At 44.3% G+C, this 18,790-nt stretch overlaps 2 protein-coding genes across 2 annotated transcripts in view; one reads left to right on the top strand and one right to left on the bottom strand.

Annotated features, from left to right (window-relative positions):
• RFC5 (replication factor C subunit 5) overlaps window positions 1–18,790 on the bottom strand; it is a 490,240-nt gene that overhangs the window by 92,411 nt on the left and 379,039 nt on the right. The gene's annotated exons all lie outside the window — the stretch shown is intronic.
• Window positions 1–18,790, top strand: part of KSR2 (kinase suppressor of ras 2) — a gene marked incomplete at both ends in the record, with an annotated part of 266,707 nt that overhangs the window by 49,409 nt on the left and 198,508 nt on the right. The window contains 2 exons of the mRNA XM_084868405.1: window positions 10,484–10,624; window positions 14,293–14,443. Of these exons, the coding sequence (XP_084724531.1) occupies window positions 10,484–10,624; window positions 14,293–14,443 (292 nt within the window). The remainder of the gene's footprint in view (window positions 1–10,483; window positions 10,625–14,292; window positions 14,444–18,790) is intronic.

Below are 18,790 nucleotides of genomic sequence, written 5' to 3'. Positions count from 1 at the left end.
GTCAAATGGGAGTTCCATTTTCAGTTTTTTGAGGAAACTCCACACTGTTCTCCACAGTCTGCATTCCCACCAGCAGTGCACGAGGGTTCCTTTTTCTCCGCAACCTCGCCAACACTTGTCGTTTGTTGATTTGTTGATGTTGGTCGTTCTGACAGGTATGAGATGGTACTGCATTGTTGTTTTGATTTGCATCTCTCGGATAATTAGTGACTTTGAGCATGTTTTCATGTGCCTTTTGGCCTTCCTTCTGTCTTCTTTTGAAAATATTCTATTTAGGTCCATTGCCCATTTTTTAATTGGATCATTCATCTTTCTTTTATTTAGTTGTATAAGCTGTCTGTAGATGTTGGAGATTAAACCTTTATCAGTGGTTACATTTGCAAATATGTTCTCCCACACAGTGGGCTTTCTTGTTGTTTTGTTGATGGTTTCTTTTGCTGTAAAAAAGCTTTTTATTTTGATGTAGTTCCATTTGTTTATTTTCTCTTTAGCTTCCATTGCCCTAGGGGCAGTATCAGTGAAGAAGTTCTTTTGGCATATGTCTGAGATTTTGCTGCCTGTGGATACTTCTAGTATTTTTATGGTTTCCCGTCTGATGTTTAAGTCCTGTATCCATTTTGAGTTTATTTTTGTGTATGGTGTAAGTTGGTGATCTAGTTTCATTCTTTTGCATGTATCTGTCCAATTTTCCCAATACCATTTATTGAAGAGACTGTCTTGACTCCATTGTATAATATATTCGTGCCTCCTTTGTCAAATATTAATTGAGCATAGTGATTTGGGTTGATATCTGGGTTCTTGATTCGATTCCATTGATCTATATGTCTGTTCTTGTGCCAGTACCAGGCTGTTTTGAGAACAGTGGCTTTATAATACGGTTTGAAGTCTGGTATTGAGATCCCTCCTACTTTACTCTTCCTTCTCAGGATTGCTGTGGCTATTCAGGGTCTTTTATTGTTCCAAATGAACTTTTGGAGAGTTCTTTCTAGGTCAGTGAAATATGCCGTTGGTATTTTAATAAGGAGTGCATTGAACCTATAGATTGCTTTAGGAAGTATGGACATTTTGATGATGTTGATTCTACCAATCCATGAACATGGTAGGTTCTTCCATCTCTTTACATCTTCCTCTATCTTTTTTTTCAGTGTCGTGTAGTTTTCCGCATATAGGTCCTTTACTTCCTTAGTTAAATTTATTCCTAGGTATCTTAATTTTTTTGGTGCAATGGTAAATGGAATTGCTTTTTTAGTCTCTGTTTCTGTAATTTCACTGTTGGTGGATATACAGGACTTTTTAAAGTGCTCTAATTATTAATAGACATATAAGCCTTCCCAGCTACTTATACGGCACATAGGAATCTAAAAAATTAAACTTATAAATAAGCCGAGCCTGAAGCTACTTCTTAAATTGTACATAAGTTGAATACAATTTCAACCTAAAATTATATCTAAATCAGTTATTCAGTTACACATTTCAAATTAGATTTTAAAAAAGTGAAGTCTTACTCTAAATGGCCAAATTATATAAAACAGACAATATAAATTAAATACTTCAAGTGTAAAAACTCTTTCATTCAGATGTTAACATTATGGATTTTAATTATCTTAAATATGACTCTTTTCACCTAGATTTTCCCAGAACTTAAAGATCTAACACATTAAAGAAAATAGTTTATCTCACACAATTCTAAGCTTAAATTCTAACCAATGTTTTGGGGATTCAATTCTTTGATTGCCTGAGATCACATCATGACCAGTAGGGATGTTTTCTGGATTCTTATTGGTACACATATGACACTAGCCCTGTTCACTCACTCTATTGATTACTTATGCAGTTTTAATTAATTTAAATTTACCTGCTCATAGCTACTTTTCCTGAGTGGGCACTCTAGAGGGAATGGGGGGGGGGCAGGGCAGCTGTAGAGGGAACAGGCTTCCATAGTCAGAATAAAGTATTGTCCAATTGGGGCATGATGCTTTCTGTGCTTATGTGTCTTTTCCTTGATTCATCTGATCTTTGACTTTTGGAATCTTAGTTCTATTTTCCCTCTAGTTCAGGCCGTGGACTACAAGGCAACACATTGCTTAGGGCAGACACTCAGGTATTTCAGGCAGGTATTTTAGCTGCTCATTGGATTTAGCTCTCAATCCCCCAGTTGCCCTGGGACCCCAGGCACAGCCTCCCAGAACTTCTGCATGACTCCGTCCCAGCCACGCCTCCTCCATGTCAGAGCCCGCCCACAAGTTTAAAACAGTTTATTTTTTTACAACTCTGGCCCCTTCCCAGGAGGTATCAGGGTTAAAAATGCATATAGGTGCAAAGCCTACAAGCTTATATTTCTCTGTACAGCTCAGTCCCGGTGAATGATTAAGAGGGGGCAGGAAGGTGGACAGTAAAGTGGACCATGGGAGATAATTTAGACCTTTGCTCCCCAGCCCCGGACAAAAGTGTGTTATTATTCATTAATCCTTTTTACAGGCCCCACCTTGATCCGAAAAGGTTGGGAGTGGTAAGTTTGCCTGAGGTGACCCTGCAGTTTTATCCTTTCCCCCCCCACCCCCCCCCTGTTTCGCTTCCTTTTCAGGAGTAAGGGGCCTAATATGCCACTCTGCCCTCTCTGGGAGTTTCCGCCCTTCTAGACCCATTCATTTAATCAGATCGCTTAATTGTCATTACTGTAGATGCAAAAACTGAAGGCAGTGGTTCTGGATTTTTTGCCTTTGATAGGACTATCTGGGGACCTTGTTTAAAATAAACGAGAAGAGAAGCCCCTGTCCCCATTGATTTGCATGTGTGGGTTTGGGGGACGGGCTCAGCATGTGTATTCTTAACAAGCTCCCCTCGGGGTTTCTGCTGCAAGCTCAGGCTCAAGCTCAGCAGTTTTCAGTGTGGTGTGGAAATAAGGACAGGGACTGGGGGGGGCCGATTCAGCCCCTGCTTGTTATCCTTGTGACCAGAGGCAAGTTACCTTGTCACTCTGTGCTTCTGTTTTCTCTCCTCCAGAATGGGAATGAAAGGGCTTGTAGCCCTTAGAAGGCACATGACAAGTAATATTAACAAAGCCCTTAGCACAGAACCTCGCACATAGTTAGTGCTTACTTAAAACTCAGTATTATTGTGTAATAGTTTGTTGAGAATTGCACCATAATTAACAAACCTAAAGCAGTAGGCATAGGGCTGGCAAGTAAAAGTATTAAGAAATGTCAATTTTATTATAAATATATAACAGTGTTACATAAAATCATTTCAAATTATATTATGTATTATGTCTATGAATTCTTACTTATATCTATAAGTATATCTTTGAATATACAGTATATAGATAGACTATATGTTATAGCATAAGTATTAACGTTATAATAATGAATATGTGAGGACGCTACCAGTGGGCCTGGCATCTAGTAAGAACTCATGACACCACGAACTGTTTCTCCTGCTTGTAATACTCAGGAGCAGTCGGACTGTAAAGAAAGGGAAAAGCCACCAGCAGCAATGAGGGCTTCGCTCAAAGCAGTGGGCACTAGGTGGTTTCAGGCTTTCATTCCAGCATCCCTGGGGGCCAGCTCCGGGCAGGTGGGTCCTGTCTGCCTTGTCTAGAGGGATCGGGCTCTCTCTGTGATGAAGGGAGAGGGGAGGGAGGAAGAAGGGTGGTCTCCCAGGCCTCCAGCCCTCAGCAGTCTTTGCTCAGGGATGCAAATCAGCAGGTTACTTGAGACCTTGGTGAGTCAAATAATTCTCTCCCATCAGCTGGCCCTCAGTGCGCTGGGGATGTTATGACAATGGTCGCCCTGGCAACCACGGGAAGGCGTGGAGCTGCTGGCTGTGGCTGCTGTGGTGATTTCCTTACCCTTGCGTGCCGGGGCTGAGAAACCCAGAGCCTTGGCCACAGAGCCAGGGCCCTGGTTCTGAATGTGAAGGGCCCGCTGGAAATGGAGTTGGGTGTATGGAGAGGTGGTACTGGTTACTGAACGACCAAGGAAAATGTCCTGAGCACCTACTGTATGCAAGGCACTGGCTCTGAATGCAAAGGGGTGGGGTTGGGGGACAGGCAAAGCCCCAGCTCTTCTGAGCTGACATTCTGATGGGGGTGTGTGATAGTGGTGATGGGAGAACGTAACCATGGAAACCAATAAACAGGATAATTTGTGGGATAGCGATGAGTACTACCAAGGAAAAAAATCAGGGTCCTATGATGGTGACATTGGGGGTGGCTGGGAAGGGATGTCACAGGGTGGATAGGAAAGTGCCATTTATGCCAAAGCGGGAGGGAGAGAGCTCTGGGCAGCAGGCCCCTATGGGTTCATGGCTTTGAACTCAGCTGCTAGCCTGTGCTTGTTAAAGAGAAGGCAGCAGTGGTGAGGTGCTTGCTGCCAGGCAACCCTGAGGGCTACAGAAGGTTCTGGCACCTGTCTGCCTTGTCAGCCCTGTGATTATAAGGCCAATTATGTCACATTCCCGAGCCTCAGTTTCCTCATGTGTGAAATGCATGGCAGATGCGAACCTCCCCTTGGCAATGCCATGAGGTTTACAGGGAAGACCACGAGAGGGTCCTCACTCCCAGCTTTCATGACCTCTGATCTCATGTGTGTGTGTGTTAATAGCACCTAAGCTGGGATGGTTTTGGGCTCCAGCAAACCTAACCCCAGGGGTTTGCCCCATGGTCTCTAGATTTATCTCATTTTGAGTGAAAAGTTCCTGGTTTCACAGCAGAGACTTTGGACATGATTATTTATAGTTCTGTCACATGTCTTGACCATAAAGTTTTTAAAAAATTTATTTTGTTTTGTTTATGCTGTTAAATGTACCACCCTGAGAATGCAGAGTCCAGGAATAAGGCCTTGAGGATGCTCAGATCCAGGAGGGTCTGCATTGTTCCATCTGCCTGGAAGGTGCCAGACTGCCCCCTGGTGTGGAGACAGAGAACTGCATCACTGGGTTGCTGCTCTCTCAGTGTCCTGGGTTCCTTCTGACCCAGCCCAGGAGAGCTTATTTTGCACCCAGGCAGCACATGCGCAGGGGGCGGGCTCAGTGTGGATGTGCTATTTCCAGAAGCCGTGTGTTGTTGTTGTTGTTTTTTTTTTTTTTTTTTCACTTGGAGATGGAACCTTTGGACTCTTTACAGTTTAGCTCTGCATGGACTTGAATTGAGGGTGACCTAAAAATAAATTAGGACACTTGGCATGGTGAGGTACCACTGAAGCCCTTTTCTAATTGTGCTTCTCAGTTGTGTCCTCTAGGCTGTTTGGACCCTCTGCTTCATCAGAGAGCACAGGACTGGGAATCAGATCCTGAGTTCGAATCCTGACCCTAGTGCCTCTTTAGTTGTATGAACTCAGGCACCATTCCAATGCCTCTGAGCCTCAATTTCCCCATATGTGGAATGTCAATAACAATCTGACAAACACTTCAATGTTGTCTTGCGCTCTTATAAAGCAATGCCTTTGGAGCCATTTGGAAAATTATTTAGTGATATAGGGGATTAAGCTCAATGTCCCAAACCCCCCAAGTTCAGAGGTAAGTGCCTCTCCCACCTTCTGCGGGGAAGAATCAGCTTTTTACTTCCTGGTGCTTTGTAGCTAGTACTTGTGTAAACTAGGATAAAATGATTTACTAGAAAAATGGAAGGCACCAAAAAAACTCAAGTGAAATAAAAGCCTTACTTTGAAAATACTAGATTCTGCAGACATGATGATCCTGTCAATTAGCTATACCAATGTCTAAATGCTCTAAGTTTTCTGTACCTGACCCAAGGGGCCTGGCCTTTAGGCCACGTGGCTTCAGGCCACACCTGGAATAGCCCTGTTTCAGGGCAGAGGGGGCACAATTTATTTTGTATCCCTACTAATTTGCATTTAGAAAGCATCTAAAGGACTTTAATGAATGAATGAGAGCCTGTGTTGGCATAAACATAGAATTCCCATCACTGTCATCCTGTGGTCAAGGGACATGGCTCTGCGCGAGGCCGTTCTCCTCATTTGCACCCTTGGTGCCACGCTGAACCCTGGCTGCCCTTCTGTTCTGGCTCCCGTCCTTCGGCCTCGTGATTCGTGTTTGCACATCTGTCTCGTGGGCCCCACTGGGAGCTCCTTCAGGCCTGGACCGGGGCAGACTGCTCTTCGAATCTGCAGGGCCTGGATGAGGCCTCTGTCCTGGGAGCGGCTTGGTAAATGTCCACTGTGCACAGGAGGGAGCCGCACCCTGGCTTCCAGAACAGGGTTTCTGCCCTGACTCTGTGGCCCAAGGATCTGGATGCTTCAGCTTGTCTGAGAAATAAACTGCTTTCCTTACACAATTCAGAGAGCAGAGGGGTGATGCTCACACTGCCTGATTCTCAGTATTGTTGGGGTGCTCATCTTTTTACAGATTCCTGGGCTCTTCCTGGACTTCCTGAATCAAAATTTATAGGGGATGGGTCTGAAAGGTTGATATTTAAACAGACATTGTCAGATAATTCTAATGGTCAGGAAATCGGGGGAAGAGGGAACTTACAGAGAATGTTATCTAGTAACTTGGAAGAGCAGTTTCCTCCACAGCTTCCAAGCTACTCAATACATGAGGATATTATTGCGATTATCATGAAAATTAAGTGAAAGAATGTGTAGGAAGTGCTTAGCAGAACACTTGCCATATACACTATATATCATTTATCAGTACAGATTATATATATCAAAACATATTCAATGAAATGGTTGACACTGTGTATGTCCTACATATCTTTATTGTTGGCAAATATCTGATTTTCATGAGATTTGTAACTAATTATCATATAGGTAGTTCAAGCTTATAGAAAAATTGTAAGATACATGCCGAGACCGGTTTGGCTCAGTGGAGAGAGTGTCGGCCTGCGGACTGAAAGGTCCCGGGTTCGATTCTGGGCAAGGGCATGTACCTTGGTTGCCGGCACATCCCCAGTAGGGGGTGTGCAAGAGGCAGCTGATGGATGATTCTCTCTCATCGATGTTTCTAACTCTCTATCCCTCTCTCTTCCTCTCTGTGAAAAACCAATAAAATATATATTTTTTAAAAATTGTAAGATACAAGTGCACAGAAATGAGAAAATCAATCTCACCTATAATAACCTAGAGATGTAGCTGCTAACATTTTGAAGCATTTATTTATAGTCTCTATGTGTGAATAGTGCATATGTATTATATATATGTTATATGTTATTTTACATATCCATTGTAATGTATTTAATGCACAATTATACATTAAATATTAAGTATATGTTATGCATATGTGCATATAATATATATTAAACATTGTATTATATATATATGTATAATGTATATATATACCACACATATATAGTACACTACATATTTAGTATATTATAAATATTATTTTATATATGTACTAGAGGCCTGGTGCACGAAATCTGTTCATGGAGTATACCGGCCAGGGGTGGGCAGGGACTGGGGGAGGTTGGCTGGCTGTGGGAGTGCACTGACCATCGGGGGCGGTTCCTGCATTGAACATCTGCCCCCTGATGGTCAGTGCACATCATAGCAACTGGTCGACCAGTTTTTCCAGTTGTTCGGTTGTAAGGTCGCTTAGGTTTCTATATATATAGATATACACATATGTTTATTTTATAGTCAGAAAATAGGACCATACTGTACCTGCTGTTTTCATTGCTCACTGGACAGTAGATCATGACATTCTTTGTCAATAAGAGTTTGTTGACTTGGGTTTAAGTACTGATTCATTTAGTTGATCAGTGGCCTTGGGCAAATTATTTAACCTTTCTGGGCCTCAGTTTTTCCATTTGTAAAAGGGGGAAATAACTGCTCCAATATCACCACATCACTGTGCAGATTAACTAGATAATTCGTAAAAGTGCATATCCTAGCAGTGGCTCAGAGAGAACCCTGTCAGCTGATAGCCACCAGTCCTGGGACCTGGTGGGAAAGGCTGCTGAGTCCAGGACCCCCATTTGGGAAGTGCTTCTCAGTCTCTGCCCAGTCCAGTTCCATGCTCTGAGCAGCTTTCTGGGTCTTTCACAGCTCAGACTAGCTGTGTCATTTCCAGAAAGGTAATTCTTGGTTCCCTTTGCTTCAAGGGGAAGATCTGGCCCTGTGGCTGCCCTCCCCACCTGTCTTCCCCATTCCACCTGTGTCCTAAACCCCGCCCCCTCTCCCCCATTGCTGATGCATCGCAGTGTGGACACCCCTGGATTCTTGTTCCTGGGATGAGTAGGTCCAGTCTCACTGTGACCTTGGAAGCTCCTCTCCAGAATCCAAGCATCCCTTTCAACAGCTGGTTAGAAAATGGTGTTTGTGTGTATGTGGGGGAAACTCAGCTTGTCTTCTGCACAGACATAATTGCATATAATGCCTCCGCAGGCCCATTTTACAGATGAGAAAATGGGGGCTCAGGGAGCTAATGTGACTTCCTGAAGCCTCAGAACTGGAATTCAGATACCTGCCTCTTCCACAATACATGGAAAGCATCCCAAAATGAGCGAGACTCTCTGCCCTGAGGGGCTGATGCCCATTGTTTGGATTTCTAGTTCAGGGAAGACCCTTGAACAACTCATAAGCACAGCAGCCTGATAAAGAGAGGGAGCCTTGGCTCCCTGACTCAATTAGTTCTGTGGGTCTGAGGCCCAGACTCTCAGCCTCAGTTGACATCAATGTGTGGATTACAAAGTGAACAAACACATTCAGAGCAATGATCCCACAGCGCCAGGCACTGCACGCATCTAGTAAACGGTGCCTACTAATGTGGCTGCTATTCGTGAAAATGCTTTATCCTAGTTGACAAAGATGCCCCAGCAGACATCACAGAACTGCATGCATCGTGAGCTTTTGACCCTAGTATCAAAGGGATCCCTCATGCAGAAGATTCAAAAGAGAGAAGCAGATCTGGGAACTAACGGGAAAGGCCCTTAAGGCTTACTACTGAGGGGAAGAGTCAGCTGCAGGAAGAGGCACTGTGCATGATACAATTTATGTGCGAAAAGCCACCCAACCCGAGACAGAGCCACACTGCCGTTCCCACAGGTAGGAATGAAAGGGCACAGGAAAAGGTCCGAAGGGTGCACTGATCTCAGCAGTTCCTTCTTCCCCTCGAGGGAGAGGGAGCTTTGGTCTTATCTGAAATGTTCTAACTTCTTTTTACAAGGAAATAAATACATGTATTTATGGAATAATTAAAGTAAATTGAAATAGTTATCCTTTCTGCACTTTGGGGATTTGGGTGTGCCTTTCACACTGTCTTTTCTGCTCACTGAAGACATGTATTGCCTTTCTGTTGTTAACGTTGGTAGTTTTTTTTTTAATGTGTTTTTATCGATTTTAGAGATAGAGGAAGGGAGAGGGAGAGAGAGAGATAGAAACATCAATGAGAGAGAAACATGGATCGGCTGCTTCTTGCACGCCCCCCTACTGGGGTTTGAACCGAAACCTGGGCATGTGCCCTGACCTGGAATCAAACCAGTGACTTCCTAGTTCATAGGTTGATGCTCAACCACTGAGTCATGCCGGCCAGGCTTAACATTGCTAGTTTTTACATAACTGGCAAGAAAACACGTTTCTCTCTCATGGCACAGCGTCTCTCCTGAAGCATGCGTTCAGGTCCATCTGATTTTCAAAGCATTTGTTCATTTGTGCATGTTTGCATGTGACTTATGATTCAAATGGTACAAAAGGAGTTAAGTAAATTCCTTTCTCCCGCCTCTGTTCTTGGCCCTCTCTCCTCCCTCCCCAGAGTGTTGGGAATCCTTCCAGAAAGAGCCTACATTTGTGGAGATATATACGTGTTAACATTTCCCACGTGAATGCGAGAGTATTCATGCTTATTTATCAACATGTCTCGGAGACCGTTCTGTATTGGTGCACAGCACACTTCCTCATCTCATGTTCTGCCTGCATAGGCTTTCTGTGTGTGTGGACCCCCATGTATGAGTCTCCTGCTGATGGACCCTCAGAGTGTTTGCAATCCCTTGCCATTGCAGACTGAATGGTAAGAACTGTTCCCTTACCGCTCACCAGCTATTTTCAACCTGTGTGCCACAACAGTTTTAAACATGCAACACCTGACTCTTTAGTCAGGGGCACTGACCTCTTTTCCCTTAGATTGTCAAGTAAAACACTGACAACAGCCAACACAATAGCCGTTTGGTGTGAACGAATCAAAATCATACTCTCTTTTTGTCAAATTGACAACAATATACCATATATTTTTGGTGTGCTGAAGAATTTCAGAACTAGTTTATGTGCCCTAAGGTGAAAAGGATGCACATGCCATGGTGTCTGTAGGGTGAGCCCTGGAAGTGGACTTGTTGGGTCCAAGGACACGAGCAGTGGAGATGTACATGCATGCAGCCCGAAGACCCCCATGGAAGTGGCCCCAATGCGTGCCCCCTCTCCTTTAGGGAATGGAGTTGGATGGGGCTCAGGCAGGGAGGGGACTGTGGGAGATTCTTGCCTGTCCTCCTCGCGGCAGTGCCTCTGAGACGTGTCCTCCTGTGTCTTTGCAGAGCAAGCTGGTGAAGTACTTCAGCCGGCAGCTGTCCTGCAAAAAGAAGGTGGCCCTGCAGGAGCGCAACGCCGAGCTGGACGGCTTCCCCCAGCTCCGGCACTGGTTCCGAATTGTCGACGTGCGCAAGGAAGTCCTGGAGGTGACCGGAGGCGGCCCCCGCCCTCTGCTCCTTACTGGCCAGCAGCCAGTCCCTTGGGTAACGGGGTTTTGGCTGTGCCTGGCACATAGTAGGCCCTCAGTAAATATGGATTGGATGAAGGCATCAGAGACCCTTTATGAATGGGCCATTTCAGCCCTGCCACTCACTAATTCAGTCACTTCACCTCAGAGCTTTCTGCTGTGATGGACATGTTTAATGTCTGTGCAGTCCCACGCAGTGGCCACCAGCCACGTGTAGCTCTCCAGGACTTGAATCGTGGCTAGTGCGTGTAGCTGAGGAACTGAACTTCTGGTCATATTTAATGTTAATCCATGTGGCCAGGGACCATCCTCTTGGACACTACAGTCTCAGGGTGTTAGTTTTCTCATCTGTTACATGGGTGATGACCGACTCCTCTTCTGAACAGCTGGTGTGTAAAATACGATGATCCTGATAAAATGTTCAGCTCGTACTTAGGCACCTACCAGCACTCAGTTGATGTCAGCTCAGTATTGTTGTTGTTGTTGTAAACTTTGGAAGCAACAGGTTATCCAATGGCAAAACAGAGCTAGCACATGCTGTCTGTGTCTGCCCTCAAGGAGTGGAGCGCATGCTTAAGGTCTCTAGGATGGTGGGGTTTCCTTGCCTTTTTGGATCCTGGGCCATCACTGATTCCAGCATCTGGGCCGAGCCCTTCTGGATAAAACCAGCTCACCTCGAATCTTTGGTGCCTGGCATTGTGCGGAGTGCTTTCCATGCAGGACCTCAAGTGTTGAGATAGTTCACATCCATCCTTGCAACAACCTTTTGCGTAGTTACAAATATCACTGCATTGTGCAGAGCAGTAAACTGAGGCTCAGAGATGAAGGAGCTCATTTCACTAGTGAATGGGTGGGGTTGGCAGAGATGGAAAGCACTGTCCTTGCCCCATTTTCCAGTTGCCAGGGCCTCCCTGACCTGGGGAGGAACAGTGTGCCCCCCTACCTGCAGGGCATGTACCATTTCTTAGGGGGCTCCCTGCTTCCTCCTTGCAGCGGCCTGGAAGATCCTCTTCCACCTTTTGTCTTTTTCAGACCTTGTCTAGATGTGATCTCACCTGAACCCACCAGATCCCATAATCCTGGGCTGGATGCACCTCCTCCCACATTCCTCCATCCCCATCTCACACATGCACACCAGAACGGGGCTATGAGTTGCTGTTTCTTTAATTCATTCCCAGGCTGACAGTTTTGTATGAATATCCTTAATGGGAACAGCCCTGTATAAGTACACACAGTGCATTTTATCTGCATGGCCCAGTACGCTTTTCAGAAGCTTTTGGGAACATTTATTTACCAAACAGGACAGAGTAGGTAGAGAGATATGACTGCCTGAAGCTGTATCTGATGCATAGACATCTTTTGCTTGGCTGATGTGTTCAAAATTTTTTTGAGCCAACATTTATAAGTTGAAAGCATTTGTATAAAACTCCTTCTCTTGGAAAATTGGAGTTGCTTACCACACTGAAATAAATTCCTGTTGGTGACAATGAACTGAATTCTGCCACCCATTTGGGTCCCGCAGGCTTCCAAGTTTCACAGCCTTGCTTATTTTGGTTCCCCTTGCCTGCAGGTACCTGAGCTCTGGTTCTTAGCTTAATCAGTGAGAATCATGAGCCCAAGGCCACCAGCCAGGGGCTGAGGATAGCGGGGTCCCAGCTCTCTGTAGCTCACAAATGTGTACACCAAAGGGCCCCTTTCTCTGGAGGAACTAGAAGTACAGAGAAAGCTCCTAGGGCAGACTGTCTGGGTTCAAACTTACTTACTGTGTGACTTTGGGCCAGTGTTCTAACCTCTCTGAGTTTCAGTGTCCTAGTTACAGACTGATGATGATAATGAAAGTACCTACTTTAAGTGGTCTGCCTTCTAAAAAGAAAATCCATGAAAAGCACTTAAAATAGTGCTACACCCATTTCTATTATTACTATTACTAGGGTTAATTATTTTATCCAACAGAAGACCAACTGCTCTTTTGGCCCAGGTTTGTCAAGGCTTTCTCCATTTTTAGTTCCTTTACTTCTGTGATGTGTGTGTGACCTTAAACTTCAGTGTAAATTGAATATTTTGGGAGGTAAATTATAAGATTAAAATGCAGAAGTGTGTCCTGCAGCAAAAAGGACAATTCTTTTATGTTGGGAAATATCCCTTCCAAATATGAGTCATTTTGTACTTTCAGATTCTGGTCATCACTTTTCTTAAAGTGAGGCTTACCTGCAAGATGTTCCTGTTTGAGAAAGCCCCTAAGCCACTCAGTTATTGCTCTCTCTCTCTGTCCCCTGCCCTGGCGAGTGTGAAAGGCACCAGTTGGTCTTCATGGCTTTTGCATGCATCTTTTTTCTTTTTTGGATAAAATTTTAGTGCTTTATACTTTTCCTATTCTTGGTTGCTAGTTTAGTGTGTGTGTGTGTGTGTGTGTGTGTGTGTGTGTGTGTGTGTATAGAGGGAAAATGTCTGATTTTGTTGTAACACACATATCTGGCCACAAGAGGGCACAAGTATGCCATATATTGCCCTAGATAGAATCTCCATCCTCAATTATCTGAAACTCTTATTTAAATAACAACAATAGCCGAAACTGGTTTGGCTCAGTAGTAGAGCGTCAGTGGTGGAGTGAAAGGTCCCGGGTTCGGGACCTTTCTGAAAGGGCATGTACATTGGTTGCGGGCACATCCCCGGTCGGGGGTGTGCAAGAGGCAGCTGGTCGAAGTTTCTCTTTCATCGATGTTTCTAGCTCTCTATCTCTCTCCCTTTTTCTCTGTAAAAAATCAATAAAATATATTAAAAAAAAGAAGAAAAAATAAAAAAAAGAATAACAACAATAAATAACCAATGGACAGAGACACCAGGGGGGTGAGGACATAAACAGAGGGGGGGGGGGGGAAGACACATATGTAATACCTTAATCAATAAAAAAAATAACAAAAACAATAAGTGTAAAAATATTGGATACCATTAAGTCCTATAAAATGAAGGCTCTTTTTTTTTTTTTTTTTAGATGCGTAAATATGGAAGTTTGACAAATTTCAATATGTATATATATGATAGTGTCTAGAGACAAAGCCTTAATGGAAAGAGGGATGGTTACTGGTGGGGTCAAGGGATATCTGCCTAAGACTATCAGAGAGTGGAGGACAGCCATCAGGGGACTTGGGCTGTCTGCTCTGAGTTCACCCTGAATTTGGGACAAGATACAACTGTAGGAGCTGAGTAGGAGACATGGCAGGCCTCCAGAGATAAATTAATTAGAGTCTTGATCATAAGGAATTTAGAAACTGCATGGCGACACAGACAAGTAGTAAACTATACCATTTATGGAGTGTCACGTGCTAAGCACACTCACACGTGCTCCCCTACACAGTACGTGCACCACGATTCCCATTTTTGGGTGAGTAAAGTGAGGCTTACACGGGTTAAATGATTTGCTCCTAGGTCATCTAGTTAGTGAGTGGCACAGCTGAGAGAAAACCCAAGCCTGGCTGACTCTCAAATCAGAGACCCAACTATTACACCAAGTAGCCATTCACACAGTGCAGGGTGTTCAGCTGGGTACCACTAGAGGGCAGTGTGGAGGCTCAGATGTCATTCCTTCCACTCTAGGCACTTGACATCTACTTACTCTTCCCTCCCTAGGAAATCACCGCAGGCCAGCTGAGCCTGGAGGACCTCTTGGAGATGACGGATGAGCAGGTGTGTGAAACCGTGGAGAAATACGGAGCCAACCAGGAGGAATGTGCCCGCCTCAATGCCTCCCTCTCCTGCCTCCGGAATGTGCACATGTCAGGTGAGCAGGCTGGACGTCTGCCACAGGCCTCCAGGTTCTTGTGCCCGCGGCTGCAGGCCTGGACGAGACCGAATCAACTCTGGGTTTTCCGATGGTCTTAGGTGACCCTTTTAGCGGTTCTCAAACTGTGGTCGCGAGAGCCACTGCTGTAGAGCCTAAGACCAGCGGAAAACACAGATATTTACATTACAATTCATAACAGTAGCAAAATTAAAATCATGAAGTAGCAACGAAAATAATTTTATGGTCGGGGGTCACCACAACATGAGGAACTGTATTAAAGGGTTGCGGCAATAGAAAGGTTGAGAACTACTGCTCTAAGGACCGACTATTATCATCTTGGTATAATATTTTTGGTTTACTTTTTCCAGACCAATGGGTATGTGTATACTATCTTTAAGCAATAGAATTAGGATTATTTATCCATATTATTTCAAAACCTGTTGTGTTTTCTTTTAAACCTAACAAAATAACCTCTGTGACTAATCAGTTTGGAATCCAAATATGTCATCATATTTCTTTGATTTTTCCTATAAATTATTCAAACTCGCATCTGCCTCTTTTTTTTTTTTTTTAACATCCTCCTAGGTCCTCCTGCTTCTCTCTAGCTTTATGATTTCCCCACAAATTCTGTGGTCTTTTCCGTGTTATGGGATTAACTCTGCAAACACCCGCCAAAAAGTGTTATGGGTCCATCTGTGTGGTGGTTTCATTTCCTACCACAAGGTGTCACTGTGGTACATGAATTGGGCACAGTCAGGCAGAAATTTATAACCACAGATGCCCTTGCTGGATTGATTCAACAGGCAGTCTTTGACAAGTATGTATTGATTGACCACTTTGTGCCATTTGGGCTGAAGATAGATCAGTGAACAAAACAGAGCCTGTCTGAAACAGGTCATTGGCCCAGATTCTCTCCTCTCCAATCCTGCATGCTCTTTTATATACTTTTTTGATAGCAGATCCTAATCAGGGCTGTGTTCAGCATCAAAAGAGACCATGAACTGGAGGCTGACCTGTCCTTGAAGGATGCTTGTTAGTACCTCTGGTCTCTATCCATTAGATACCAGTAACATCCCTCGCCCATTCATGACAGACAGAAATGTCTCTGGATATTTTCAGATGTTCTCAGGGGAAGGAGGTGTTGCAGTAGACTCACCCCTGGTTAAACAGCAGTAAAGGTCATGTTATTCCTTACTCTAGTGCAATACTGTTGACTCACCTAACATTTGCATGGCTAAGCGTGGCCTATCAATCATGCAATGCAGACAAAACCTGATTCAAGGTGACTTCTCTCTACTTACATGAGAAGCATCTAGTAGTTAGTGCACCATCTAGTAGTTACTGCGCCTAATTACAATGCTGTGCCATACACATTTTTGTCAATACATTTTAAGGCTTTTGTCTATATATTTATCCAACCACTGCTGTTTTTAGACACTTAGCTCTGAGTGTTACCTTTGGGCACATCCATGGCTACTCCTTTAGTGAGAATGCATAGGAGAGTGGTTCCTGCAGCAAAAAGTTTACATATTTTAAGACTTCTGGTGGACATTGCCATGTTTGCCTTCCAAAAAGTTTGTACCAATTTATGTCTCTCCCCCTCCTCTCCCCTTCCCCCATAGTGCATGAGAGTGAGCATGTGAGGTTAGGTTCATCATTGCTTTTCAGTTCATAGCTCCTCATCAGAATTGGGCTACTGAGTGTGGCAGAGTCCTCATATGTGGAGCTGGACTCTAGTTCTGCCTGAGACAGGCCTTTATGTCAGCCCTCTGTGGGCTGAGCATCCATCTCTGTGACATCCTGGGCTGGGCCAGACCGTGAGAGAGCATCTGATCTGGTGTTTTTCAAACTTTTTTGATCGAGACACACAGTAATCAAAACATTGCCTGGCTGATGTGACTCAATGGTTGAGTGTTGACTTATGAACCAGGAGGCGATGTTTCAATTCCTGGTCAGGGCACAGGCCTGGGTTGTGGGCTCGATCCCCAGTAGGGGCTGGCAGGAGGCAGCCAGTCAATGATTCTCTGTCATCATTGATGTTTCTCTCTCTCTCTCTCCCTCCCTCCCTTCCTCTCTCCCTGAAATCAATAAAAATATAAAAAAAGACACATAGTAACAAATGATATATACTCCAACCTTATACACACACATTATACAGAAATACATGAATATACACATACACAGCTGAAATTAGTTTCATGAAACAGTACCAATTCTTACTATGCAGAGTATTTTACATTCTTTTCTATTTTATTTTATATCACTTACCAAATGCTGGAGAGGACCTGCCACTTTCATTTCACACCCCACTATGGGTTGAAAAATGCCAATCTCCTTGATCCTCCTGCCTCTATCAGCTCTTTCCAAGCAGCTGAGCGTGTCCTGCCTCCGATGCCAGCCTTCCACCACAGGGTCCTTGAGAGCAGGACCAGGTGTTGCACTGGGCAACCAGGGAAGCTCAGCTCAGCACACGGCTCTCCGTGTCCTAACATCATGCTCGGCCTCTGCATGTGTCCGTACCACTTCCCACATGTTAATTTTAACCTTTTGTGGGGAGTTATTTCTTTTAACAGATGTCTCTCCCCCCAGTAGAGTGTAAGCTGCAGGAGGTCACTATTTTATTTGCAGTCAGATACCCCCAGCTCAATATCTGGCACATTGTAGGGACTCAATACATATTTCTCTTAAAAATTTTTAAAATTGCTTTTTGGGAGAGAAAGGGAGAGAAATAGAGAGTGATAGAAACATCAATGAGAGAGAAACATCCATTGACTGCCTCCTGCACACTCGCTATGTATGTGAAACTCACCAATGGCTTCACATACATAGTCTTTCCCACAGATTGCAAAGCACCTTGGGATTTGGCTTCTAGTTGGAACCGTGCTGTTTACATTCCCACCCCCAACCTTCAGTGTCGTACAGATCTACTAATTACTTGGAATTTCCTAGATCACACATGGATTTCACTTCTTGGTATTCAACCCACTGCTTAGGATTCCCTCCCACTTGTGTCCTCCCCATGAATCCTGCTTATTCTCAAGCCCTGACTCAAGGCCTCTGCAGTTCGTTGGATGAATGAATGAATGCTTCTGTTACCAATTGGTCCTGCCTTAGACGGATTGTCACTTCTTTGTCACTCCTTCATCTGCTTGTGACCTCCCTAAGGACAGGTGCAGTATGCTACTCTTCATCCCTCTGTTCCTAGCACCTTGTCCAAGTTATATTTGTTGAAGAAAGTGCAGGAAAGCTGTGTGATGTGTTTGCTACTCTTCTCCACCAGGGGGAAGCAAGGATCCATTCTCTACCAATCCTTCTTGTCTTAAATTCTCTTCTTTCCTCAAAAATTACGTTGGTTCCTTGAAGCTTCTAAATGGTTTCATTATTTCCTGCCTTTCACTTTAATCCAAAATTTTATCCCAAACTAAGGAACAAACTAGTTATTGATTCTTGCTTCTTACTATATTTCATCCCGGTCTCCCCAGCTCTCAGCTGGAGCCTCCTACAGTGATGAAATTAGATACTTTAAATTTTAGTGTGTAGTGGGGACTCAGTGCATGTTTGTTAAATGACTGAAAGGATACAGGTTTTATTGAGAAACTCATGGAGACAAAAAAGCTTAGCACTTGACCAAGAATATGTGTAATTTCTCTCGCCCTCTCCCCACCTTCCTGTTCCTGGCCCTGGCCCTGTCCCTCTCTCCCTTTTCTCTCTCTTTGTCTCTTTCCGTCTCCTCCCCTCCCCTCCCCTCCCCTCCCCTCCCCTCCCCTCCCCTCCCCTCCCCTCCCCTCCCCTCTCCCCTCCCCTCCCCTCTCCCCTCCCCTCCCCTCCTCTCCTCTCCTCTTCAAGGATAGGGGAGACTTTATTTTATAGTTGTGACTCTACCAGTAATTTAATTTTCTCTTTGGATTTTGGGGTTATCTTTATTTCCCAGTGCCCAAGATGCCCCAAAGGTAGGAAAGTTTAACCTTTTGTATCTTAGATTTTTAGATCAGCCTTAGCCTGACACCAAAGAATACTTAATTATTCCATCAACAAGCTCAAGGGATTCCAAAGCCAGGGTCTCCTCACCTTATCATATCAGCAGTGGCCTGAAATTAAAAACAAACAAACATGACATTCTCTTATACATCAATGTTTATTGAATCACTATCACCTTCATCACCATCACCTTCATCACCATCACCATCACCACCTTCATCACTATCACCATCACTGACATCACCATCACCGACATCACTATCACCGACATCACCATCAATATCATCACCATTACCACCTTCATCACCAACACCTTTGTCACCATCACCATCACATCACCATCATCACCATCACCATCATCATCAC

The sequence above is a fragment of the Pipistrellus hanaki genome (genome assembly GCF_964339955.1).
Source record: "Pipistrellus hanaki genome assembly, chromosome: 19".
NCBI lineage: Eukaryota > Metazoa > Chordata > Mammalia > Chiroptera > Vespertilionidae > Pipistrellus > Pipistrellus hanaki.
This window is presented reverse-complemented; position numbering and strand designations above follow the sequence as displayed.